General features: G+C 41.2%; 1 protein-coding gene across 2 annotated transcripts in view; it reads left to right on the forward strand.

The window, feature by feature from the left end:
- sugct (succinyl-CoA:glutarate-CoA transferase) overlaps nt 1–24,555 on the forward strand; it is a 288,833-nt gene extending 264,278 nt beyond the window's left edge. For both annotated transcript variants that reach the window (XM_066687287.1, XM_066687297.1), the window contains one exon: nt 23,956–24,555. In XM_066687287.1, coding sequence (XP_066543384.1) covers nt 23,956–24,110 — 155 coding nt within the window. In that variant the 3' untranslated portion in view covers nt 24,111–24,555. The remainder of the gene's footprint in view (nt 1–23,955) is intronic.
- The last annotated feature ends 3,106 nt before the right edge of the window (nt 24,556–27,661 follow it).

The raw sequence follows: 27,661 nt of genomic DNA on the forward strand, positions 1-27,661 counted from the left end.
GTGAGTGTATAACTATATAGAATGCATATTCAAAATTATGCTTTTTTAAGTAAATTGTACAGTAATTTTTTAACTATATATTTTAAAGGTCCCATGGAATGTATTTTACCTGCAGCACAGGATCGTTTCAGGAAGGGTTTTAGCTGTCTGAATCTTGTTTCCATGTTGAATTTGCAGTCCATAAACAAAATAAGAAAAATGTGTTTATTGCAAATTGGCTTGAATGAAAACAGTAATTTGCAACTGGAGAATAAAAAGTATTTGAGGTTACCAGCAACAAAAAAAAAAAAAAAAAAAAAAGAATTATACGTTAAGTAATATCTGTATGATGTTGTTCATTTATTCTGTTTTCAATTAGGGCAGTCTCAAAAGAACTGTATTTGGCCCACAGTACTACATTTTGGCATACACAATAAATGAGGGCCCCCGCAAGATCAGCTGAACTGTTATTCAAGCTTGCAGGTCCTCATAAGCACTATATCAAGTGTCCAGTACTTGTGTAGGAGATAAGTGTAAGCAGGAAATTAGTTTGTTAGCAAGATGGTGACAACAAGTAATGACTTCAAACAGCCAGAGTTTGACTTGTATAGCTCTTAAAAAAATACAATGATGATGAAAGTTCTCAGTTCATCTCCTCCTACACTCTATTTCCTTGATCTATTTTCCATATTTAACATTCAGATGTCTGTGTATCTGCTTAAGGCCATAGCAGGTGATTGTTATTCTAAACTGATGGTGAGCAGAATACATAAGATACATCTGATATGCCTGTTCATTATTTTTAATTTCAGTGTAATTTCACATACAAACATAAGAACATAAGAAAGTTTACAAATGAAAGGAGGCCATTTGACCCATTTTGTTCGTTTTGGTGTCCATTAATAACTAAGTGATCCAAGAGTTCTATCCAGTCTATTTTTAAATGTTCCCAAATTTTCAGTTTCAACCACATCACTGGGGAGTTTATTCCAGACTCTTTGTGTTTTCCGTCTTGAATGTCTTGAAGCTCAATTTCCATTTTTGTCCCCGGATCCGTGTGTCCCTGCAGATGTGGAAAAGCTCCTCTGGTTGGATGTGGTCGATGCCTTTCATGATTTTGAAGACTTGAATCTTCAAACGTAGTCTCCTCTGTTCCAGGGTGAAAAGGTTCAGATCATTAATATAGATTAGAAAAAACACACAGGCCCTAACATAGGCTTAGAATGTATATTATGGGGCTCAATAGTAAAATCCTCTACTTGGATTGCAAATGGAGACCTATACATCAGCACTATGTCATTGTGACCTGTAAATAGTCTAATGAGTGAAAGGATGCTGGTCTGTTAACATACAGCCAAAATGTTGCAATGGACAAATTCTTTTAAGTGTATCATTACAGTTTTTGTTTTATTAGTTAGTAATTTCGATTGGCCTAGGACTTTAAACTGGAGTGTGGCTTGTTTGTCTGGTATCAATATCAGAAGAAATAATAATTGCTGAATAAAGTCCAGTTATCTTTCGAGTTAGAAGCATTGCCCAAGGGGGAGGGGTTTTCAGCACGCATCGCTGGAATGTATCTTCCAGTTTTCTGGATTGAGCTCTCCTGCGCTCAGTCATCCGTGTAGTGGTTCTGGTGTGTTAAGCCCCGCATCAACTGGTGGTTTTTCTACCGTGAGCCCTCTGGATTCCAAACAGCGCAGTGCCCAGCCTATACGGCCCGCGCGGCAGTGCTTTGTATGGCACACTTCGGCGGTGCTTGGTGTTACTCCTCTGGACCTCCCATGTTGTTGCCACAAAAGAAAAGGCACAGCTCGGTAGAAGTGTTACCTGTTTTTTTGACCCACCGCCCTAGTGCAGTAACGTGGTTGGCGTGTAGTGCCCCTCCCCCACTGTGTTGTGTTGCATTGCCAGTGGGGACGCGCTTATAGCAGCAAGTCCCGCTAGGCGCTCCACTGTCGCAAGAGCACCTCGGCTGCTGGTGTGCCTTCAGTATCCGTGCTGGCCAGAGCACTCACTGCGTGCTCACGTTGCAGTGTACGAGCGTGGTACTGACGGGATGGAGAGACCCTGTTCCTCCTTCTCCCGCCCCCGCCGCTTGGCCATGTGTGGCCAACGCACGTTACCTGCTTGGAGCGGTGACGTGATATGCCCCCTCTGTCCAGGATTGGACCAGGAGGGCGGAGCAACTGTGAACAACCCACCACCCCCACCTCCACCCGACACGGGCACGTGTTCGGGAGCATATGGGGTCCCAGGCACGTCCTGGAAGCCAGCGTCGCTGCCACGTCATCAGGCTGTCCTCCTCTCCAAGCAAGGGCGGGGCTTCGGTGGATTCTGCTTTCCACCTTGCCCTTAGCCCCTCTGTCTCCTCTGTCAGTTCCAGTGACTGCTGGGGCTTCTGTCCCACCGCTGGCTGTGACAATTAGGGGACAGAGAGGGAGGCCCATGGAGAGGCGTCCCCGGGCCCCCTCCCCCTCCTCTTCCTCACCGTCAGTCTCACCTCCACCGAGACGCCGGCGCAGGGGCCCGAGCTCTGTGGACAGGGGGCGAGATGCTGCCATCCAGGCTCTCAACACCAGGATGGACCAGATCTGTGCCCTACTTGCTGCGCAGGTGGCCTGAGTGGCCCCCCCTCCTCCTCCTCCTCCTCCTCCTCCACCTGCCATTCCGGCAGTGTGTATGGAGTCTGAGGGGAGCCTGTCTGTCCACTCTGCAGAGGAGGACAGTCAGCAGAGAACCTGGGGCGATGATGTTATCTCCCTCAGCCCTTACGGGGGGTCCGATCTGGAGGCAGATCTGAGGGAGGATGTGGCTTCCCCTCCTCTGCCCCCAACAGGTGAGGATCTTGTCCCTGCTTTAGTGGGCCATCAGCAGTTGCTACAGCTCACCCAAGCAGCACCTCTGGGCCAGACCCACAGACAAACTGCAGGGCCTAGAAGGCCAGCCCCAAGGCAGCAGTAACCCCGCCCTCCTGCTGATCTGCGCCAGCGACTCACTGGCAGGCAGGCGCCTACCCAGTACAGCCAGGCCTTTGCCAGGAACCATGGCAAGAGGACGGGCAGCGGACCTCCGCCTCCCCACCTCCCGCCCCATGGCCCTGAAGTGTTCCAGCAGCCTCTGGCCCACCCATACACCCCACAGCCACTCTCCAATTGGCACCTCCACACCCAGGACAGTTGGCTACTCACTACAGTTCCAGATCTGTCCACACCCCTTCAGAGGCGTGGTGTGGACACGAGTGAGGGACCCGCTGCAGTGTGTGGCACTTCTGAGAAACGAGCAATCTGTGAAGTGCCGCCTCTGGGGCAGCACGAGGGATTTTATTCTCCATACTTCCTTGTGCCCAAGAAAGATGGCGATTTCCACCCCATCTTGGATCTGAGGTACCTGAATCGCCGCCTCAAGGTGTTGCATTTCAAGATGCTCACCCGGCACACCATGTCTCAGTCTATCAAGCCTGGAGACTGATTCACCTTGGTGTATTTGAAAGATGCCTACTTTCACATCCTCATTGTGCAGGCGCACAGGAAGTTTCTCTGCTACGCCTTCGGCCAAGAATTTGAGTTAACTGTTCTCCCATTCGGCTTGTCTCTAGCTCCTCGCGCTTTCTCCAAGTGCATGGACACAGTGTTGGCCCCCTTGCATTGCCAGGGGGTCCGCGTCCTCAATTATCTAGATGACTGGCTGGTCTGTTCGAACTCCAGGGAGCAGGTTCAGAGCCACACGAGCCTGATCCTCGACCGCATCTCTGAGTTGGGCCTTCGGGTCAACAGAGAGAAGAGCTGTCTTGTGCGAACTCAGCAGGCACAGTTCCTCGGACTGCGCCTCGATTCCATCGTCATGCTGTCCACGCTGGTGCCACAGAGAGTTGCCTCCATAAACGCGTCTCTCCCTTTTCTGGTTGAGAGCCCGCGTCAGGGTGTCCCTTTGCCAGAGGCTGCTGGGCCTTTTAGCGGCTATGTCCCAAACCCTCCCCCTCGGCCTCCTTCATCTAAGGCCTCTGCAGTGGTGGTTCAGATCCCATGGGATGCATTCTCGCTTCCTGGTGTTGGAATGGCGCCTCCACCTACTGGTGATTCAGCAGCTTTGGAGCTGCTACGGCAGGGCAGAGGTGGATCTCTTCGCTTTGGCGAAGTCTACATATTGTCCCCTTTGTTCGGGATCAGTCAGGGACCCTGGGGATCTCCTCTATGCATTGACACTGTTCCCTCTTCTCCCAGTGGTTCTGGAGAAGATCAGGCAGGAATGAGTGACAGTTCTGCTGGTAGCACCTCGCTGGCCCCGCAGACTGTGGTTTGTGGACCTGGTTTCACTCTTGGTTGGAGAGCCTTTGCAGCTTCCCCTGTGGGTGGACTTGCTCTCTCAAGTTATTATTATTATTATTATTATTATTATTATTATTATTATTATTATTATTTCTTGGCAGACGCCCTTATCCAGGGCTACTTACAACATAAGTGCAAAAATACAGTAAGTACAAGGCATCAATCATTACAAATTCAATTTAACTAAAACATAGCAATTCAAAATACATTTTACAAATTCCAAATTACAATTTACACAAGTACAGTAAGTGAGGTCCTACATCCTGACGGTGCTGTCAAGATGTAGGGTCACAGTCAGGGGTTATGGGAAAGGGAGCAAGGAGGAAAACAAATCAAGAATGCAAGCACCATAATAAAAAACTGTGACGTGCTATCTAGCAGGGGTAAAAGGACTAATATTATAAGTAGAGTCTGAAAAGATGTGTCTTGAGTAAGCGCCGGAATGAGGTCAAGGACTCTGCTGTTTTGACTTTGGTGGGCAGGTCGTTCCACCATTTCGGGGCCAGGGATGAGAAGGAGTGGGCTCTGGAGGAAGGAGAGTGGAGAGGAGGCAGAGTTAGTCTTCTGGCACTGGAGGAGCGCAGTGGTCTGGAGGGGATGTATGGAGAGACGAGTGTCTGAAGGTAGCTTGGTGCAGTGTGGTCGAGACAGCGGTAGGTGAGGGTCAAAGTCTTGAACTGAATGCGTGCCGGTATCGGGAGCCAGTGGAGGGAGCGGAGCAGTGGAGTAGCGTGTGTGAAACCGTGGCAGAGAAAATACCAGACAAACCGCAGAGTTTTGGATGAGTTGGAGCAGGCGGGTAGTAGATGCAGGCAGGCCGGCCAGGAGGGAGTTGCAGTAGTCCAGGCGGGAGAGTACCAGTGACTGGACGAGCAGCTGAGTCGAGTAGTCGGTGAGGAAGGGACGGATCCGGCGTATGTTGCTCAGGAAGAATCTACAGGTCCGTGTCAGCGTGGTGATGTGCTGAGTGTAGGAGAGCGCAGGATCAAGGGTGACTCCTAGATTTTTAGCGGAAGAAGAAGGAGAGAGTGTGGTGGATTCCAAGGGGATCGAGATAGGGAGGTCAGCAGAAGGTGAGGAAGAGTGGGGGAAAAACAGGAGATCCGATTTGTAGAGGTTGAGCTTGAGGTGGTGTGAGTGCATCCAGCTGGAAATAGCAGACAAGCAGGAAGAGATGCGAGAGGGGATGAGAGGGTCAGAAGAGGGAAAAGACTGGAAGATCTGGGCATCATCAGCATAGAAGTGGTAGGAGAAACTATGGGAAGCGATGAGGGGGCCCAGGGAGTGAGTGTAGAGAGAGAACAGGAGCGGGCCCAGGACGGAGCCTTGGGGAACGCCTGTGAGGTGAATTTGAGGGGTGGATGAGGAGCCTCGCCATGTCACTTGGTAGGACCGGTCACTGAGGTAGGAGGAGAACCAGGTGAGAGCAGTCCCAGGAGAGGAGGATGAAGTGATCAATGGTGTCAAATGCTGCGGAGAGGTCAAGGAGGATGAGGACTGAGGAGAGGGAGGCCGTCCGAGCACAGCTGAGGGAGTCAGTGATAGCCAGGAGAGCCGTCTCAGTGGAGTGAGCTGTGCAGAAGCCAGATTGCAGAGGATCAAGGAGTGAGTGTTGAGACAGAAAGTCAGAGAGCTGATGGTGGACCGCCCGCTCGAGAGTCTTTGAGAGGAAGGGGAGAAGGGAGACAGGGCGGTAGTTCTGAGGAGAGGTGGCTTCAAGGGTTGGTTTCTTGAGCAGTGGGATGACAGCAGCTTGTTTAAATGCAGAGGGGAAACAGCCAGAGAGGAGTGAGGAGTTGAGGAGGGAGGAGATGAAGGGGAGAAGATCAGGAGCGGTCGCTTGGAAGAGGCGAGAAGGGAGAGGGTCCAGGGCATGTAGGTTTGTGACGTAGAAGGAGAGCAGAAACTTCAGCATCAGAGAGAGGTGAGAATGAAGAAAAGTAAGCTTGATCGGTGGGAGGTTTGGGTGTGATGGGAGATGAGGGTGGAGTATTGAAGAGCCTGCGGATGTGCAGGGCACACTGTGGCATCCCAACCCGGGCCTGCTCCAGCTCTGGGCCTGGCCCCTGAGCGGGATCGCCTGATGGCTTGGGGTCTGTGAGACGCGATATTACTATTCAGACGCGGTGGCTACTATTCCATCGGCGAGAGCTCCCTCTACGAGGTCACAGTACTCTTACCACTGGCAGACTGTTCAAACTTGGAGAAGTCTCATGGCCCAGTTAGTTGCCATATAGGTGTCATTCTGCAATTCCTGCAGGAGCTGTTGGACCAGGGCAAGTCCCCGTCCATGCTCAAGGTTTATTTGGCAGCCATCTGCTCATGTGATGTCAAGATTGATGGAGAGCCTCCGGGCCAGAATGATGGAAAGAGAAGAGTATGGAGAAGGAAAGGAACTCATGATCCGAAGCATACCACTTCATCTGTGAAGCATGTTATGGCATGGGCATGTATGGCTGCCAAGGAACTGGTTCCCTTGTATTTATTGATGATGTGACTGCTGACAAAAGCAGCATGGCCAATTCTGAAGTGTTTAGGGCTATATTATCTGCTCAGATTCAGCCAAATGCTTCAAAACTAATTGGATGGTGCTTCACAGTCCAGATGGACAATGACCCGAAGCATACTGCAAAAGCAACCCAAGACTTTTTTAAGGCAAGTGTCCAAGTACTTCTGAGCCCCTAAAATTGGGGGGACCACGTATAAAAATGTGTGTAATTCCTACACTGTTGACCCAATTTGGATGCAACTACCCTCAGATTAAAGATGAAAGTCTGCACTTACAAGTGCATCTTGACTGTTTCCTTTCAAATCCATTGTGGTGGCGTACAGAGCCAAAAGAATGACAATTGTGTCACTGTCCAAATATTTATGGACCTAACTGTATATATAACCATACACATACATACATACACACACACATATTATATATAGATATATTACATTTATGTCAAATGATGGTCTAAATTCAGAGTTAGGGAGACAGTTCTAAATTTTGCAGTAGAAAAGGTACATTTTATTTATTATGAAGATTGCTTTTATTATGAAATGTAAGAGTTTAAAATAAGCCACTGGGACTGTGGTAAGCCATTTATTTTAGTGTTGTCAGGGCAGGGGATGTCATGAGTGGAGGACCCAGGTGCGGGGCTACTGCAGGACTGGGATGGGGTTGAATGATAACAGGTCAGGGTAATGGAAGAGGGATAAGAAGCAGGCTGTCAGGCTTAAAAGGAAAATCCAAGAGACGTTGTCAAAAGGCAGGCAAAAGGTCAGTCAATCAGCAAACAGGGTTCAAGGGACAATCCAGGAGTCATTATCAAAGGCAGAAGCAAGGTCAGGAACACAGAGCATTTGTACACACAAAGGAAGGTCTCAGAATTGTTTCTATACAGAAAGCAAGACTTCACGAAGACTCAAACGAACAGAGGGATATATATAGAGAAGGGAGCAGATAGCAGAGCAGTGGAGTGCTGGACCAATAGGAGGGAAGAATGTCAGTTAAACTGAATACACATGTGGCTATGGAATGTGATGCCAGAGACAGGACTAGTACTCTGGCAATGATGACCTCTGCTGGTGAGGTGAGGACATGTCATTATTATTTTTTCCGGTGTCATTTTTTTAAAATCTTTTGCCTGCTATAGTTATTTTCTTTTAAGTAATTTTATTCATATTCCATTACCTATTACTTCACAATTGTTATTTTGCTTTATGAGATGTGCCCAGTATATATGACCATACAGCTGCATGACCAAGTCAATGCAAGCCACTTAGAGTACAGGCTAATTATTATTATTATTATTATTATGTTATTTTAGAGTATGGGTTGTCCATATAAAAACAATGCATAGCCTAAAGCCATAAATGAACCCGAAAACCCAAATGAAGCACACATTTAATGCAAGTTACCTGAGTCCAAGAGAGAGAGTCTTCTTCCTGGTCTTACATACAGCTGTCTGATTGGCTGACTTCCTGTGAAGTTAAATGAGGTGTATCCTACCTTACACCCTATGTCTGCCGGGTTAGACTCGGGCTCACTGTGAACTTTTACTGGATTAAGTGGTTATTGAAAATGCTTTCAAGGAATTTAATTTAAGAAAACTAGTAAAGGCTTAACATTAATGTATTTACACATCAAGTAATACTCTGATAGCATCATGTGATTTTTAAAAATTAATACAAAAGGGTGGGAAGGCAATTCTAATTTTGATAGTTGTCTGTATTGACATATTACATTTCATAAAGGGGCATCCCTGCTAGTTGAGCAGAACTGCACTAAGGTAAGATTTAATTAAGACCCTATTGCCACCTTTGTTTCTCCATCACACATTTTTACATGTACAGTGTCTCAAATAGTAATTGATATACCAAGTGCTCAAATACTTAACAAATCCACAGTCAGTTTTAAAAGTATTTTTACTTACATACAGCCAGAACCAGAACTAGAGCATAAAACGTTCCTAGCAATATGTGATGATGTTATATCTTCTGCACTGTAAAATACACTATTGTGTGGGTTACATAGCCTATGAAATATACATTAAGGACATAAGCTAGTGAGAAGATGTTCAAATTTTAATCTGAACGTAACAGTTTGCATACAATCATGAAACTTCAATGTGAATTCTATGACTAATCAGAAATGTCATAATCTGTAGCTCTGCATTATGGTACTGTATAGTGTTTTTTTCCACTTTCCTTTAAAAACGAACTGCACTAGAATGAAAATTAAAGTTAACACTAACTGTTCAATTAATTAAACAATTAATTAGCTGCAAGCACTATGTCTGGGTTAAGCTCCCTGATTCACTTGAGCATAAATTCATTTTGCAGTAGGTTCTCATTATCAGAATTGTTGTTCTATTTCTAGTAAGGCTCCACTGTGGCATAAAAACCTTACAGTTTGACAGCAAAGGTCAACACGTGGAAGCGAAACCTTTATATAGGACTTGACCTTTTGTGCTTTTCCGCTGGGAAAGAATCTTTTTTATTTTTTTATTGTTATAGTACCATAACACACATTTTCCACGTAGAGACATTACTGCTTTGAAACTACAGGACAACATTGTTTTGGCACAACAGAGCATTCTGACACTTGGCTGTTCAATGTTGATTCTCCAATTCAACTTTTTTTTTTTTTTAACCACCCTTAGCAACTGAGAGTGTAGCCTATTTTTACCCTACTTACACACCATGGGAATAAATCCAATCCCAGAAGCATGCCAAAAATAACTGCGCCCACTACTAAGTTCCTATAGACCTTATTCTGTGATGACAAGCAGTGTAATAAGTATTGTAATGTATTTTGGCTTTCATGGATAGCAAAAGCATGAGTCAGCATGTCAGCTTCATTAGCTCTCTGTGGAATTATGGTGATAGATAAGTTTCCTGAGTTGGAGGCTTATTATTACTTTTACAGATCCTAAATTTATTACAATCTATTTTAGTCAGAGATATTGCTTCACTTACATATTTTACTTTTACAGGATCTTAAAGACTTGTAAATTGGGGGAGTTCAAATTAAATAAAAAAACATAAAAAACGATAAATATTCAGATTACAGTTATATTATTGTTTACAAACAGAAGAAAATAAACAATAATATAATTCATAGCATCATACATTTTTTTTTTCTGCAGTACAACCACTGTTTCCTGAAAACTGCAGCACTATGAACAAGTGCAGTAAGAATCTGAATCCAAATATGCACCTACAATATATATATGTATGTACAATAATTTGGAGGTAAATCCTGCTATATGAGTCAGGTTGCCACGGATACCCCCTACTTAATATTGCTCCAGTTGCACTGTGCAAAATGTATATTTTTAATAACCATAAAACATTAACACATATTCCAATACACACATTGTACAATCGCATAGTATAAATCGCTCAGGAGTCCATAGCCCTAACCACTCCTCCACACTGCTGCACTGGAGATATAGGAGATGTCAATAATTTAATAAACCGAGTGGTACATACAAATGCAAAACTATTGTATGTCAGTCTTTCTGATTTTCTCTTGCTTTTCTGTTGGTTTTCACCCCCTTTAAAACGTCCAAAATACCAGCTGTGGATTGGCCCACAAAGTGTTTAATTTTACCTTCCCACTTTCCTGCCCACGTTTAGTGATGTTTCTTCCTTGCATTTGCATAAGTTTGTTATGGTTGTGCCAATTAGAATATGCAAATTAGGATAACAAACTGCAGTAAATTAATTGCCTTTCACCTCAAGAATGGACAGTGAGTGAAACGTTAAAAAAATATTCTGAAACAAATTGCAATGGTTGTCCGGGATGTTCTTGTTGTAGTACACTGAATACTACTGTACTTTAAACTGGCTGGTTGAGTCAGTAGGCAAATAATGCACTTCATTAATTAAGACATAACAATTGGATGTATATTATTTTAGATTTATTTAACAACCTAGTCACACTTCATGTATGCAGTTATACTGTATTGTTTTTCACAACAGCCACAAAATTATATGGCTACAAAGTTTATTATTGTTGTTGTAATTAGTATTATTTCTACTGTAAAACAATCATGTTATACACTCACCTAAAGGATTATTAGGAACACCTGTTCAATTTCTCATTAATGCAATTATCTAACCAACCAATCACATGGCAGTTGCTTCAATGCATTTAGGGGTGTGGTCCTGGTCAAGACAATCTCCTGAACTCCAAACTGAATGTCTGAATGGGAAAGAAAGGTGATTTAAGCAATTTTGAGCGTGGCATGGTTGTTGGTGCCAGACGGGCCGGTCTGAGTATTTCACAATCTGCTCAGTTACTGGGATTTTCACGCACAACCATTTCTAGGGTTTACAAAGAATGGTGTGAAAAGGGAAAAACATCCAGTATGCGGCAGTCCTGTGGGCGAAAATGCCTTGTTGATGCTAGAGGTCAGAGGAGAATGGGCCGACTGATTCAAGCTGATAGAAGAGCAACTTTGACTGAAATAACCACTCGTTACAACCGAGGTATGCAGCAAAGCATTTGTGCAGCCACAACACGTACAACCTTGAGGCGGATGGGCTACAACAGCAGAAGACCCCACCGGGTACCACTCATCTCCACTACAAATAGGAAAATGAGGCTACAATTTGCACAAGCTCACCAAAATTGGACAGTTGAAGACTGGAAAAATGTTGCCTGGTCTGATGAGTCTCGATTTCTGTTGAGACATTCAGATGGTAGAGTCAGAATTTGGCGTAAACAGAATGAGAACATGGATCCATCATGCCTTGTTACCACTGTGCAGGATGGTGGTGGTGGTGTAATGGTGTGGGGGATGTTTTCTTGGCACACTTTAGGCCCCTTAGTGCCAATTGGGCATCGTTTAAATGCCACGGCCTACCTGAGCATTGTTTCTGACCATGTCCATCGTTTTATGACCACCATGTACCCATACTCTGATGGCTACTTCCAGCAGGATAATGCACAATGTCACAAAGGTCGAATCATTTCAAATTGGTTTCTTGAACATGACAATGAGTTCACTGTACTAAACTGGCCCCCACAGTCACCAGATCTCAACCCAATAGAGCATCTTTGGGATGTGGTGGAACGGGAGCTTCGTGCCCTGGATGTGCATCCCACAAATCTCCATCAACTGCAAGATGCTATCCTATCAATATGGGCTAACATTTCTAAAGAATGCTTTCAGCACCTTGTTGAATCAATGCCACGTAGAATTAAGGCAGTTCTGAAGGCGAAAGGGGGTCAAACACAGTATTAGTATGGTGTTCCTAATAATCCTTTAGGTGAGTGTAGACATATGATATAAACGGAACCACTATGATACATTTAGACTTTTATTGTGTTGACCAAGTTTCTACTCTTTGATAATGTATTTGCTTGGCATATTTCTATTGTACAAACATTTTCAGTTTATTTTAATGATACGTTTAATATTTGTCGATCACATATTTAAAGTTACTAGTATATTGCATCGGTCAAAATTATGTATGTATTTTAGCTACAATATATTAGTTACACAGTTTATGTATTATTACTACTACTATGACTACTACTACTACTACTACTACTACTAATAATAATAATAATCATCATCATCATCATCATAATATTAACAATGATTGTTTGATTGTTGAACTGTGTGGCAAGCAATTTGCAGCTCAAACGTTTTTTATTTAATCGGCACATTAATTAAGTAACATAGATACAATAGCACATTGACAAACACAATGCATTGGCACCATCACCTGACACCAACACCATGTCAGGAGTATAAGGACAAGATATTAGACCTAGAAGCCACAGTGCTGCCGTGTGACTATGATGTTGTAGGAGTGAAAGAAACATGGCTTACAGAAAATAATTTGGGGGTCAAACTTTTTAATAAAAGAGCTCGATGATTAGTGGTAGCAGTGTGTTACAGATTACCCAAATCAGATAGTCAGAAAGATATTGCATTGTACAATGTAATCAGGACTTCAAGTAGCAAGGATGTGGTTGTTATAATGGGGGATTTCAGCTGGGACTTCAGAAGCAGAAATAAAAATGGTTGAGATGGTAAATGACTGCTTTCTAACTCAATTTGCCAGGGAACCAACCAGAGAGAGCGCATTAATAGATTTTATATTTTCAAATAACCAAGATAGAGTCAGAAGAGCATTAGTTAGAGAACCAATGGCCAAACTGCAATCACAATATGGTTAGCTTTGAGGGATACTCGGTCTAAAACAATGGTCTACAATTTTAGAAAAGCAAACCTTGAAGGTATGAGGCAGCACTTAGACGAGTTAGGCTGGGGCACACTGGATACAGATTCAGTTGAAAATGGATGGTTATATTTCAAGAATATACTACCAGAAGCTCAGGAGAAATTTGTACAAAACGTATTAAATTCAGGACCAAAAAACAGGTGCCAAAATGGTTTAATAGAAGTATGCAAGCAAATATCAAGAGAAAGAAAATGTTATATAGCATATACAAAAAAAATAGAGACTAAACAAAGAATACATAGAACTGCAAAGAGATGTTGAGAGGGATCAGGAGGGAAATAACAAGCAAAGAGGGAAATAGAAACATAGCTCTTGGAGCTAAAACTAATGCAAAGAGCTTTTTACAATACTATAACAGCAAGCGGTCAGTAAAGGAGAAAGTGAAACAGCTAAAAGCTAAACATTGAAGTATCACAGAAAATGAACAAGATGTGTCAAATGTTCGAAATTAGTATTTCACAGAGGTTTTTACAAAAGAAAAAAACAGATAACATGTCACAGGTTAACAATCAGACCTGTCAAACTCTAAGAGATATCAGGATAAATGAGGAGGAGGTACTAAAGGGACTAGCAGAATTAAAAACAAACAAATCACCTATTCACCTATGATTCACCAAATCACCTAGAGATGGTATATGTCCAACACTTAAAGAAATTAGGTAAATTATTTATAGGCCGCTAACTCAAATATTCCAAATGCTTAGAACAGGGGATGTGCCAACTGATTGTAAAACTGCAAATGTCATACCTATCCACAAGAAAGGGGACAAAACTGAGCCAGGAAATTACAGACCAATCAGTCTCACCTGCATTACCTGTATTTTTTTTTTTAATGATTACACAGAAAATAGAAGAGCATCTTAATGAAAACCATATTCTTGGTGATAGCCAACATGGGTTTAGATGAGGCAGATCATGTCTTATTAATGTATTAGAGTTATTTGAACATGCAACTGCAGCTGTAGATCACGTGAAAGCATATTATTATTATTACTTGATTTCTTAGCAGACACCCACATCCAGGATGACTTAAAAGTGTTATCTTTCAAGTCGGAAACACCGCCCAAGGGGGAGGGGTTTCTGCACCCTGAACCTGATTGAAATGTCACTCTATCAAAGCTGTCATTGGCCCCTGCGCACGTCATTCAGAACAGGTCCCTTCCACTTCCTGTTCTATAAAATGTGATGTCAGTGCAGGTTCGTCCTCTTTTGCCACTTGCCGTGAACGTGAGCTCTCTGTGTCTTGTCTGTGCATTAGACCTTATTATTGTTTATAACAATAATTATTATTCGCTTGGTTGGCTTCACGGCTGTACTGTCATCACAGTTTACTTCCGTGTCCACCTGTATTGTTTAGTTATTATTGATAGCTAATCGAACTCTGTACCGTCCGCACTCCGGGGCTCCGGTGTGCTTCGGTTTCAGTTTCGGCTACAAATAGTACACTTTAAAAATAACAGTCATGTTTATATAGTACCTTATATATTCCGACTGCTGGTGCCAAGACGGCGATCAATACCCAATTCATTGCCCCATTGGGGTCATATTGCAATTTCTACAGGAGCTGTTGGACCAGGGCAAGTCCCGTCCACGCTCAAAGTGTATCTGGTGGCCATCTCCGCATATCATGTCTGGATTGATGGTGAGCCCCCTGGGTTTCATTTCCTGGCTGTGCAGTTTTTAAAGGGAGCTCGACGGCCATGGCCTCCTCGCACCCCTTCACTACCCGCATGGTGTCTCGATTTAGTGCTGGATGCACTTTCCCAAGCCACATTTGAGCCACTGAACTCAGCTGAGCTGAATCTGGTTTCACTTAAGACTGCGTTTTTGCTGGCAATCACCTCTGCAAAACGCGTGAGCGAGTTACACGCCCTGTCGGTACACCCATCGTGTGTCCGTTTTGCGGGAGATGGCTCCAGGGTCATGCTACGGCCTAACCCTGCATGTTATGTGGTGGTGCATGATTTGCTTCCTGCACCCCACGATGTGTTTAGTTGTTATGACAGCACAGTGGAGCTGGATGTTCTGTACCATTCAGTGAACGTGATTTTCCTGTGCTGTGCGGAGACAGCATGAATGATCCTGCTGCCACACTGTGTATACTGTTATGTCCAGCTGTGGCTACTCAGTGACTAGCCAGCTGTGTGTTATTCAGTGGGTCTGTGGCCCCACTCCTGCAGGATCAGAGGTTCACTGCCACGTCAATGCGTGGAAGGCGCACAAGTTGCTTGATGGCCCGCGCCATATATCCTGCAAGTAGACATGGCCCCGCTCCTAGATGCACTAGTAGAGCAGCCGGCCTTGCTATTGTAAGCGGAGGGCGTAAGAGTCGACCTCTCTAGCCACGCTTTCTATATGCTGATTGCAGACAGTCCCTGTTAGAGCGTGACTGCTATCCTCGCTCCTGGACAGCCCAGTTTGGCCCCAAGGGGCCTCTGTGGCTCCTGTCTGGAGATGTGTTGCCGAGGCTCCTAGCGGTACACCTTGGGGCAGGCTCCCTTATCAACTCACTGCCTCCTCCCTTGCAACGGTTTTGTTATACAGTAACCCCTCCCACTCGGGCAGTGCCTGTAATGTACTCTTCTTGTATCAATCACTGTGAATGGGTTATTTGGGATGTTTATTAAGATATGGTATAATTTGGACTTTGCATGACAACATTTTGACAAAACATGATTTTAATTTGATGATCTGATGTTCATTGACAAAATTAAAATAAGGTAAAAATGACATACACATTTTTGTATTTGGGGGTATTTTTGTATTAAATCTTAAAATGTTCATGTAAATTAGACCCTCTTATAATCATGCAAGGGAACTGATTTTGTATTCCGAAGGAAAGGGTAAGTTCTTCTGGTTTGCCAATACCAATTCCGGCAACATCTGATTTTTTTATGTAACAACAGGGACCTCGGCGGGGGTGCTACACGGTGAGAATGGGGGGAGCAGTGTTGTGGGAGAGAGCAGCCAGATGGTTTACATTTCAGTGTTTTATTTTCATACTTTAAAAGGAATTAAAATACAAAGATATTAAAAAGTTAAAATACATGGAATACACAAACAGACAACCAGTGAACAGTGCAGGCGAGAGTTTTCTCCGTTGACAGCGGGGAAGTTGTTGACGTTGTGGTTAACGCTGTGGATTCCATTTTGTTACCCCTCGGGGTCCCCCTTCAGTCCCGTGCCGTAAGCTGCGCCTCTGGACGTGTGCTGTGTTGCACTGTGTTGTACTAGCAAATTGCTGTTCCTGTATCCAGAAGCACCATGTAACACACTTCACCACAGGAAGCTCAGCTGCACCAGGATGCATGAATGGCACTGAGTTGCAGAGCACACTGAGCTTTAACAGGGTGCTTGCAACACTGGTACCATAAAACATGCTGTCAAAAACAGCAGAGATTGATCATAGGCTCTCAGGGTGAGCATGATAGAGAGCAGACACTCAATGCCTAAAGCCTTTGGAGACGAACAGATCTGAGCTATAGCCACAGCCAAGGGCTATAGCTCGTGTCATACCACTAGAGCAGACACTCTAGGCCAGTGGTGTCAAACTCAGTAGGGCCAGTAAACTCATGGGCTGCACTGGACCAAATAGAACTTCATGCAGGCCAGAATAAAATCACAGTGCAGTGTCCACTTTAATACCATGCCTATAACGTTCATATTAAGCACACAAACAACACAGTTGAGCTATTTTTAATTAAAAGACCCCAGCCCAGAGAAAAGAGAAAACTGGCCCCTATAACTTATTTTATTAAATCTTACATGTCGGGCTGTTGGAGAAAATGTATGCGGAGACATGTAAGTTTTAATAAAAAGTGCAAAGAGGCAGGCTATGGAAATATAACTAAGGGGATGTGTAGGGTAGTGTAGCGTAGTAAAAACATAAAAACTACCACTTTTAAGGTGACCAGATTTTCAAAAATATTTTTTGGGAAAAGTATTGAAAAAATATTAATAAAACACATAGCATAACATTTTTTTTTTGTTAAATACATATGTTAAAATAGTAGTAATAATAATACAAAGTTAATTTCTAGATATCTGTTGCCATGTATGTTAGCATATCAATATGAAATATACACTCGCAGCCTTTATGTAGCTAACTGATTGTACCTAACTGGCAGAACTTACATACAACCATTTATAAATATGCCAACAACACACTTGAATCCATACTTACTCAAACTGTTTTTCACAAACTCAGTGCTTTTCCAAAGATAACCTTACAATAAGAGTCACTAATTCAATTAATCACACATCTATAACATCGTGTGCGGCATCAATTTTTATTTAGTTTTTTTTTGTATGGGACAGTGTTGTCAATGGATCAGGTAGTGGTTGTATTAATCAATATTTGTTGATAATCATTTGTCAAATTCGCAATGGTTTACACATAATTACCAGTAATGGTTTACCAATACAATTAAAATATTTGCCTCTTTATGCAATCAAACATAAAAACATGCCTTGTCTACTTTTAAGGGTTTAAGTGAGTCTAAACACGAGATCTCTGAGAACAACATTTTCAAGTTCATGTTGGCTGGCTAGCTAGCAATGATGACAGCTTACATTTTGTTGTCTCAAATTTGCATAGCAGTTATGCTAATCAAACATAATTTTGCTAAGCAACATGAGTTGCTTGATTAGCAATTTAAATTGGTCTACCAATGATCAAAAGTGGTGTTTATGCTTTGTTCTCATGATATATGATATGTGCATTTTTATCTACATTACTTTGCATGCATTTTAGATTGTGAAATGTATTTTACAGATATTTGCATTCTTATTTAATGCTTGCATGTTGCAGGTGTGTGACTGTAGATAATATCCTGCCCTATGCTCATCCCTGTACCCAAGTTATACCACCAAGTCTTCCATGCTTCTCCTGTAGTACTAGTGTAGTCAAGTCTTTCCAGAATCCTGCACAGTACTATCCATCTCTTCTCACAGACCCTGACTGCACTGTCTATTTATTAAGTAATGCTTGCATTCACCATTGCATAGGAGAGGAACTGGTGTGCTAATACAAGTTTTAAACTCTGTAGATGCATAACATTCAGCATCAGACTCAATGCAGATAATGATATCTGTCTTGACTAATACAGTTATGCACTTGAAGTGACTTTCAATACAACTTCTTTATTTTAACCCTCTGAGGCCCCCCCATTTTTGCCTGATTTTACTGTTGTCATATTTTTACTTATAACTCTGTAACTACAAGGGCTAGAGGCAAGTATCTTATATGGAAACACTCAGCACAAATTGGAAATTCAGAAAATAACAAATAATTGTATTTGCCCCACCAGAGTTAATACAGAAATCAAAAGACATGCCTAGTGGACAAAATAGGAACTACACACTTTGGCTCCATAATTGTATTTTTTGAACTTTTAACTTTTTTTTATTAAAAAAGGGGGGGAATGGGGTTCTCAAATCACCCTTTGGGCTGGACTGGACCCCTTGGTGGGCCGTATGTTTGACACCCCTTCTCTAGGCAGATAGGATCCAGGCAGAGAATGGGGTCAAGGAGATGTATTGCTATTAGGCAAGCTGTAAGGAAACCCTGTAAGAAAAGGTTATATTACAGCAAGAAATAAATATAATATATATATAGCAACTAGGCAGGTGTTTTTGGAGTTTATTAAACTAATTATACATTTTTGGATATATATCTATTTTTCTTAAATTTGCATAACATAGTTGACATTTATAAAGTACCTTATGAGCACAGACAAATTAGCTTTAAATATATATTTAATATATATATATATATATATAAAGCTATATATAGTAATCATCCTCTTAAGTAGGATATTGTCACTGTTATAATTACTGAAAGTAACTTTTGTCCCTTTTATCATATAAATGGTCTAACTTCCTACTGTATCTATTATTTTAGTAAAGGTACACTGACTGTGCTAAATCATTTTATAATTAAGATAATAATGTCAGATCTATTCTTATGAATCTGGTCAAATCTGGTTATTTCATTAATATATAATAGCACTAAAACTATGTTTGTGTTTCCAGACATAACACTTGCCCCATAGTTAGAGTGGTCGTACGTTCCTTCTCAGTTCCCATCCCTGCAGCAGTGCCTCCACACAGCAATTTTCAGCTCCTCCCTTCATAAAAGGAGTCAAGCCTGGTTGGGCGTTGCGTTGCTCCAGGTTGCTGTAGCTATTAAATCTGACAGTTAAAAAATATATCGTTTGATTACTTTAGCGAACGTGCAGCTAGCCTAAACCAAAAATCACCACTTGAGTGGTACATGTATCTGTATTACATTGTTAGAGACCTAAGCCTAATTCATCAGGATTTTTAAATTATGAGCAAAAAGTAGGAGATGCACATGTTTTTTAAAATAAATGTCTTTTTAGAATCTCAACCATCATTTTGAGTCGAAAGTGAACGTCTGGCGTGCGAGACTTGGCATTCCGTGTGAATAGCAATCCTCTCTCTCGGATTTGTACTAGTCTCGATTCAGTATTAATTATTGATTATGATATCTGGTTTTCACTGCCAAATTGTCAAGGTCTCCCCTGCTTCTACCTTAGTTCACCACCAGAGGTCTCCCTCTCCCAAATACTAACTCTAGTGCTTCTCCTCTCCTTTGTCCAGTTCAACCAGTTCTTCCACATTCTTTCCTTCCAGGTGCACCTGTTCTGTCCTCCTCTCCTGTCATTGGTTAGTCATTCATTCACCTAGTTCAAACCCTCTTTGCTACACAGTATTTAAACCCCTCTGTTTCCTAGCTTCTTCGCGAAGTCTTGCATTCTCTTTTGGATCAATTCTGAGCCTTGTTTCTTGTTTGCTTAACCGTGTATTTGATCTTTTGCTACCCTCTCTCATTTACCCCTTTTTGGATCTCCATACTAGCCTGTTTGCCTGATCGATTGACCTTGGATTGTCCTTGTTATCTCTCTCTCGTTTTGCCCTTATCGGATTATCTGCTTCATATCTAAACCTGCACTTGGATCCTTTCCTTTGGTCCTTGAGGACGTCACACAAATAAATATGACTAAGTATTAGAATATAATAATACAATATTCAATCATCACATTAAAAACACTACGATTATCAATAACTGAAGCTGAAAACCACCCGATCAGGCTGCAACTCTGCTCCCCCATCTGCATACTTTATGCAATTAAGTATGAACCTACAGTATATAGTTTGGAAAAGCTCATATATTATTTGCTTACATTTGCTTCACATAAAATGATCCCCAGTGTTTCTCAAACGCAGTATATATTTTTCTTAGTGTTACAAATCTTATCATCCGAGTTTGTATATTTAGAATATATATAGCAAAGTAAAACAGTGAAGTAGTGCCATATAGATTTGGGAATGTAATTTATTGAGGTACAAACTGGGTTTAGTGTATTCATTTATAGGCAAAATTATAATTGTATATTTTGAAATGAAGATTTAATTTACACAGTGACATGATTAAAGCAGAAACCGAAAAGATGGAGATTTGTCTTAAGTGCCATAGCAGGTTCATGTGGTGACGCTGCTTTCAATTTGATTAATAATAATATGCACGAAACATATTAAACCTTTGTTTGTTGTTGAAAATAAAATGAGGTTTTGAAATCAACAACATTTCCTTACCAGACTTTATTTTATATAGCCTATTATTTATTTTCACGTATGTTTTCTCACAGAATAATGAATAATTGTATATTATATTTTTACAACATTATTTTAAAATGTGCTGCATATTGCAATTCTTCTTACAATAGATAAGCAGTTTTAACAGGATACGATGATGACCAATAATTTGATGGTTCAAAATAATACATACATACATGTATATAAGGCCAATCCAATCACGGCGCCTCCCGTGTTCCCGCACGGTGCTAATCCCTGTCCCCTGGAAATAACTAAACACTAGTATCATAAACATAACAGAAAGAACACAAACAAATCTACACATACCCCACATGACCTCCCCCAGTCCTAGATCGTTACAGTATGAATGGTGGCTCTGGCAGTGGAATGTAAAAGTATCAGTCAGGCCGCTCTGCTGCTACATTCCAAACTGAACACTCAAAGCGCGCTGCACACCAAACACTGGATTCGCACCATTTCATAATGTTTTGGGGTGTAGATCCCACAAAACATAGCAATTTTACAATCCAAACATCCAAATATTATATATGGTGGTTAATTATATATTTACTTTTACTAAGTTTTTAAACATCTTTGTAATGACGCTAGATAAAGAAAATCCAAGATGGCAGCGTGGATGAAAAAAAGTGACGTATTTGGTGCTAAAAATCCATTTTGATGAGGGGTAAAAGCTCAGTTGAATTTTTTCCATAGTATGCTTGGCCCACTATTGGAACAGCCCGTAGTCTCACTGTGTCTATATACTGTGTTTTAGATCCCCTCAGCATTTCTGTATTATGAATAGTTCTAAAACAAGGAAAATCACATTCAAGTTTTAGTCCACACAGTGAACACATATTGAAAGTTGTTCAACGGTTAAATATCACCCTTTGTCAGGTAGCAGTGAAATCCCACATTCTGCATGACTTCAACTGTTTCCTCACCAAGTCAATTACAATGTACAGGATCCAATTTTGTATTCTATTGCTTGGCATGCTAAATATGACATGCAGTTTTCTTTGAAATTCCTCATCATATTTTGCAAGAAGAGAGCATGAACATTTACTCTATTTTCCTCTGTTTTCTTTTCATCAAGGCCAGTCCTTGGCATGACAGGTCATTTTTCGAGCATTCTGTTTTCCTCAACTGTCTACTTAGAGTTAGAGTTTGACAAGTGATACAACTGAGTCTAATTTACAGTTTGAGAAATTAACTTCACCTGAATTTCCTCATTGCCTGCTTTGTTGTAGAACTTTTTTTTTATGTCTGTCATTATCACAAGTTTGCATGCTCTCAACAATGTTCTGTGAGGCTCAGGTAATTTTGAGTACCTTTGCAAGTTATTTGTAGAGTTTAAAGTAATCCTTGTGGTAAGGATTTAGAAGAGTTTCTTTATTATATTTATTGTATGTTTAGGGGGGCTGAGCCCTGTTAGTCTTGGCCTTCTGCTGCCTATGAAGTCAACTGATTACAAAATACATTATAACTGACTGAAGAATTATATAAAACATATTCTGCATATTCACTTTACCTGCTCTATAAAAGATAAGTAAAACTGACTAATCTGTAATTAGCCCGCCAATCTGCACTATGTAATACAATCAGTCATTGTACAATAATTATAATCTTGTTGAGTGCTGAAACATGAATTTCTAAACATCATATAGTCATATATGATAATAATTATTTTGTTATTTATTAATTTCCTTTGGAATTAAATCTTGATCATGTTGCAAACCAGTCTGATCATGTATTTGTAAGTATTTTGTATTAGATGTAGGGCTGGCAACAGGCTGCCTGGTATTAGCATTTATTAGTGTGCAGTTTGCACTACAATTCAGTATCTATACAGGACTGAGAAGAAGGCCCTCAACCTACATCCAGTGCTTCCCACTGGCACACAGAATATAAAGACACTGCCAGGTTGCTAAATGCAACAGTAACAGCCCTGTTGATGTGTGCACATGGTATGAATGGCAAGCTGTGGCAAATGCATTGTCGTTTTGAAAAGTAAATTTTCTGCAATGATATATGCAGCTGTAACAGACAGACCCAGACCTGGGTTAAGACATTTTGTAGCTCTAGACTATGAACAGTTTGAGGCCCATTTTTACAAAGAAAAACATAAAAGAAACATAATGCAACAACCAAACAACACCAGTGCTGCACAGCCTATGAGCCTCTCACTGGTAAGACCACTGTAACATTATTAGGTCATTACACACACATAAGGCAGGGCCAACAAATGACAGCAACTCAGACATTTGGTGGCATGTGTGTAGCACAGATTTCCATGGTTCTGTGCAGCTCTGTAGAATCCCAGCGATCCCATTGGTGGAGCCATGCAGATCCTCGCAGAAATTCAGTAATGTGAGATTGAGATTCTTGTAATGTAATGCATTCAAAATATCCACCTTACCAATTTATGTTATGTTAGTGGATCTTTTTCCTGCTTTTCTTTGAGCAAACTCACTGATTGATAAGGGTGAAGTCCCACTGATGCACCAGATCATATTCAATAGACATCAAGTCAAGTGGTTAAGTTCACCCATTGCGGTCATAAGTTTATTTTGATCAGGCCCAGCTTGGAAAAAGACCTCTCACGACTTGCATTTGTGACAGGTAAAGTCAAATATATTCTGAAAGCAATATCCACATTAGGGAAAACAGTATGGCGTTCCTTATCCATAAGTCTAATCAACCTTTTCCGTGGTGACTAGGCAGTGCAAAACTTGATCAATACATTAGTTGATAAATATACCCAATTCATTGAGGCAGCCATAATATATGTAGTCCCTATACATATATTATTATTATTATTATTATTATTATTATTATCATTTAAAAAAATTATAAACCTTACTATAAGTCCTATAATTAACTTAAATGGGTTAACGTCGTTCGTACACAAAAAAACACCTTCACTCATGTGGGCGCCCCTATGGATGGACAGCGCCCCTAGCATTTGCCTATTCCACCTATGCCATGGACCGGCCCTGATCATCATGATTATTTATCAGATTTCTTCCTTATCCAGGGCAACTTACAGAATATAAGAGCAATTCCCAAGATATCTAAAGAACTTATGGCCCCAGAATAAATAAAAAATTCAACCCAACTGGGTATATAGGCTTGCATTAGGAAGAATCCTCTACAAAATAAAAAGCAGCTTACAAGAATTAAAATGTAAGCTTGGTTGGAGGGTCAAAGTTGCTATGTGGTTTGGTCCTCAGATAATCACAATTATTTTTGTTTCTTTATTTATGTATTTTAATAGGTCCTGCTGTACGGTTCAGTGATTTTAAGACTGATGATCCAAAGCCCCCTCCACAAATTGGGGAACACACTGTGGAGATTCTGAAGAACAACTTGGGTTACACTGATGACCACATCCATGAGTTGCTAAAAGCTGGGACTGTTACTCAAAATTAAGTTAATTGGAAACTTGCAAGTTCCTGAATTCTTTTGTGCAGTACAATCTGGAAAATCCATACATGATACAGCAACCATGGTATTTCAATTAGAATACATTAAGTGTCATATTACTTGACATGCAAGTTTTATCAGTGTCTAATTAAATTACAAAATGCGTATTTGATAACAAAACCAAATTGTAACTGTAATAGTAATATAATGGCACACGCAGATCAGATTAATCATTTTTTGTGCCAATAGAAAAGCAGATTTTTCTATTTTGTTAAGAAACAAAAATCCAAAAAGCTGTCTTTTGATATGAAACAAAAATCCAAAAAGCTGTCTTTTGCTTCTAAATGAATTTAACTTCCTCAATTTTTCATACTGTCATTGTTCATAAAGTTTATGTACCTGATATTGAATAGCCCTTTGAAATTAATAAAGTTAAACATCAGTTAAAGAATCAGTGTTTGCTTCATATTTCTAAACTGTTAGATGTTCTTTTTAAGTTTGTAAATAATTACAAACACTGGTATTCCTATCTGTAATAGTATAATGGCTCAATAAAGAAGATGTCATAATTTAATTATTTCCCAACCCCCCAGAACTATGAAGTGAATACAGATCACAGGTGATGAAGAAAGCACATAATATAGCTTTATAGGATATAAAAAGCGCACAAATATAGAACTACAAGAACATACAGTGAGGGAAAAAAGTATTTGATCCCCTGCTGATTTTGTACGTTTGCCCACTGACAAAGAAATTATCAATCTATAATTTTAATGGTAGGTGTATTTTAACAGTAAGAGACAGAATAACAACAAAAAAATCCAGAAAAACACATTTCAAAAAAGTTATAAATTGATTTGCATGTTAATGAGGGAAATAAGTATTTGATCCCCTATCAATCAGCAAGATTTCTGGCTCCCAGGTGTCTTTTATACAGGTTACGAGCTGAGATTACGAGCACTCTCTTAAAGGGAGTGCTCCTAATCTCAGCTCGTTACCTGTATAAAAGACACCTGTCCACAGAAGCAATCAATCAATCAGATTCCAAACTCTCCACCATGGCCAAGATCAAAGAGCTGTCCAAGGATGTCAGGGACAAGATTGTAGACCTACACAAGGCTGGAATGGGCTACAAGACCATCACCAAGCAGCTTGGTGAGAAGGTGACAACAGTTGGTGCGATTATTCGCAAATGGAAGAAACACAAAATAACTGTCAGTCTCCCTCGGTCTGGGGCTCCATGCAAGATCTCACCTCGTGGAGTTTCAATGATCATGAGAACGGTGAGGAATCAGCCCAGAACTACATGGGAGGATCTTGTTAATGATCTCAAGGCAGCTGGGACCATAGTCACCAAGAAAACAATTGGTAACACACTACGCCGTGAAGGACTGAAATCCTGCAGCGCCCGCAAGGTCCCCCTGCTCAAGAAAGCACATGTACAGGCCCATCTGAAGTTTGCCAATGAACATCTGAATGATTCAGAGGAGAACTGGGTGAAAGTGTTGTGGTCAGATGAGACCAAAATCGAGCTCTTTGGCATCAACTCAACTCGCCGTGTTTGGAGGAGGAGGAATGACCCCAAGAACACCATCCCCACTGTCAAACATGGAGGTGGAAACATTATACTTTGGGGGTGTTTTTCTGCTAAGGGAACAGGACAACTGCACCGCATCAAAGGGACGATGGACGGGGCCATGCACCGTCAAATCTTGGGTGAGAACCTCCTTCCCTCAGCCAGGGCATTGAAAATGGGTCGTGGATGGGTATTCCAGCATGACAATGACCCAAAACACACAGCCAAGGTAACAAAGGAGTGGCTCAAGAAGAAGCACATTAAGGTCCTGGAGTGGCCTAGCCACTCTCCAGACCTTAATCCCATAGAAAATCTGTGGAGGGAGCTGAAGGTTCGAGTTGCCAAACGTCAGCCTCGAAACCTTAATGACTTGGAGAGGATCTGCAAAGAGGAGTGGGACAAAATCCCTCCTGAGATGTGTGCAAACCTGGTGGCCAACTACAAGAAACGTCTGACCTCTGTGATTGCCAACAAGGGTTTTGCCACCAAGTACTAAGTCGAAGGGGTCAAATACTTATTTCCCTCATTAACATGCAAATCAATTTATAACTTTTTGAAATGCGTTTTTCTGGATTTTGTTATTGTTATTCTGTCTCTCACTGTTAAAATACACCTACCACTAAAATTATAGACTGATCATTTCTTTGTCAGTGGGCAAACATACAAAATCAGCAGGGGATCAAATACTTTTTTCCCACACTGTAACTCTTAATTGCATGTAAAACATTTTAATTAAAACAAATGTAATCTACATCAATAAAGTATATGTGCTATTTAATTATGCTTTGTATTTCACTCAAGCAACTCTTCATCCTAAAGCTTCTTATAAAAAATATACAATACTGTGCAAAAGTTTTAGGCAGGTGTGAAGAAATGCTGTAAAGTAAGAATGCTTTCAAAAACACACGTTAATAGATTATATTTATCAATTAACTAAATGCAAAGGGAGTGAACAGAAAAAAAAATCAAAATCAAATCCATATTTGGTGTGACCACCCTTTGCCTTCAAAACAGCATCAATTCTTCTAGATACACTTGCACAAAGTCAGGGATTTTGTAGGCATATAGTTGTATGATTAAATATTTAAACTAGATAGGTGCTAATGATCAATGATCAATGATCAATTCAATATGTAGGTTGAAACACAATCATTAACTGAAACAGAAACAGCTGTGTAGGGGCAATGAAACTGGGTGAGGAACAGCCAAACTCAGCTAACTGACTTACTGTCAAAAGTCATACACCATGACAAAACTGAGCACAGCAACAAGACACAAGGTAGTTATACTGCATCAGCAATGTCTCTCCCTGGCAGAAATTTCAAGGCAGACAAGGGGTTTCCAGATGTGCTCTCCAAGCTCTTTTGAAGAAGCACAAAGAAACGGGCAACGCTGAGGACCGTAGATGCAGTGGTCGGCCAAGGAAACGTACTGCAGCAGATGAAAGACACACCATGCTTATTTCCCTTTGCAATTGGATGATGTCCAGCAGTGCCATCAGCTCAGAATTGGTAGAAAACAGTGGGACCCTGGTATACCCATCTACTGTCTGGAGAAGTATGATCAGAAGTGGCCTTCATGGAAGACTTGTGGCCAAAAAGCCATACTTGCGACGTGGCAACAAGGCCAAGCGACTCAACTATGCATGAAAACACAGACAGCAGGTGCTCTGGACTGATGAGTCAAAATTATTATTATTATTATTTGTATTTCTTGGCAGACCAGGGCAACTTACAACATAAGTGCAAAACAAAGTGCAATAATACAGTTAAGGAAAGGCATCAATCATTACATATTCAATTTACATAAAACATAGCAATTCAAAATATAATACATTTCACAACTTCCAATTTACACAGGCAAGTACAGTAAGTGAGGTCATACATCCTGGACGGTAAAAGCTAAGTGCTGTCAAGATGTAGGGTCACAGTCAAGGGCTACGGGAAAGGGAGCAAGGAGGAAAACAATCAAAAACGCAAGA

The sequence above is a fragment of the Amia ocellicauda genome, chromosome 2 (genome assembly GCF_036373705.1).
Source record: "Amia ocellicauda isolate fAmiCal2 chromosome 2, fAmiCal2.hap1, whole genome shotgun sequence".
NCBI lineage: Eukaryota > Metazoa > Chordata > Actinopteri > Amiiformes > Amiidae > Amia > Amia ocellicauda.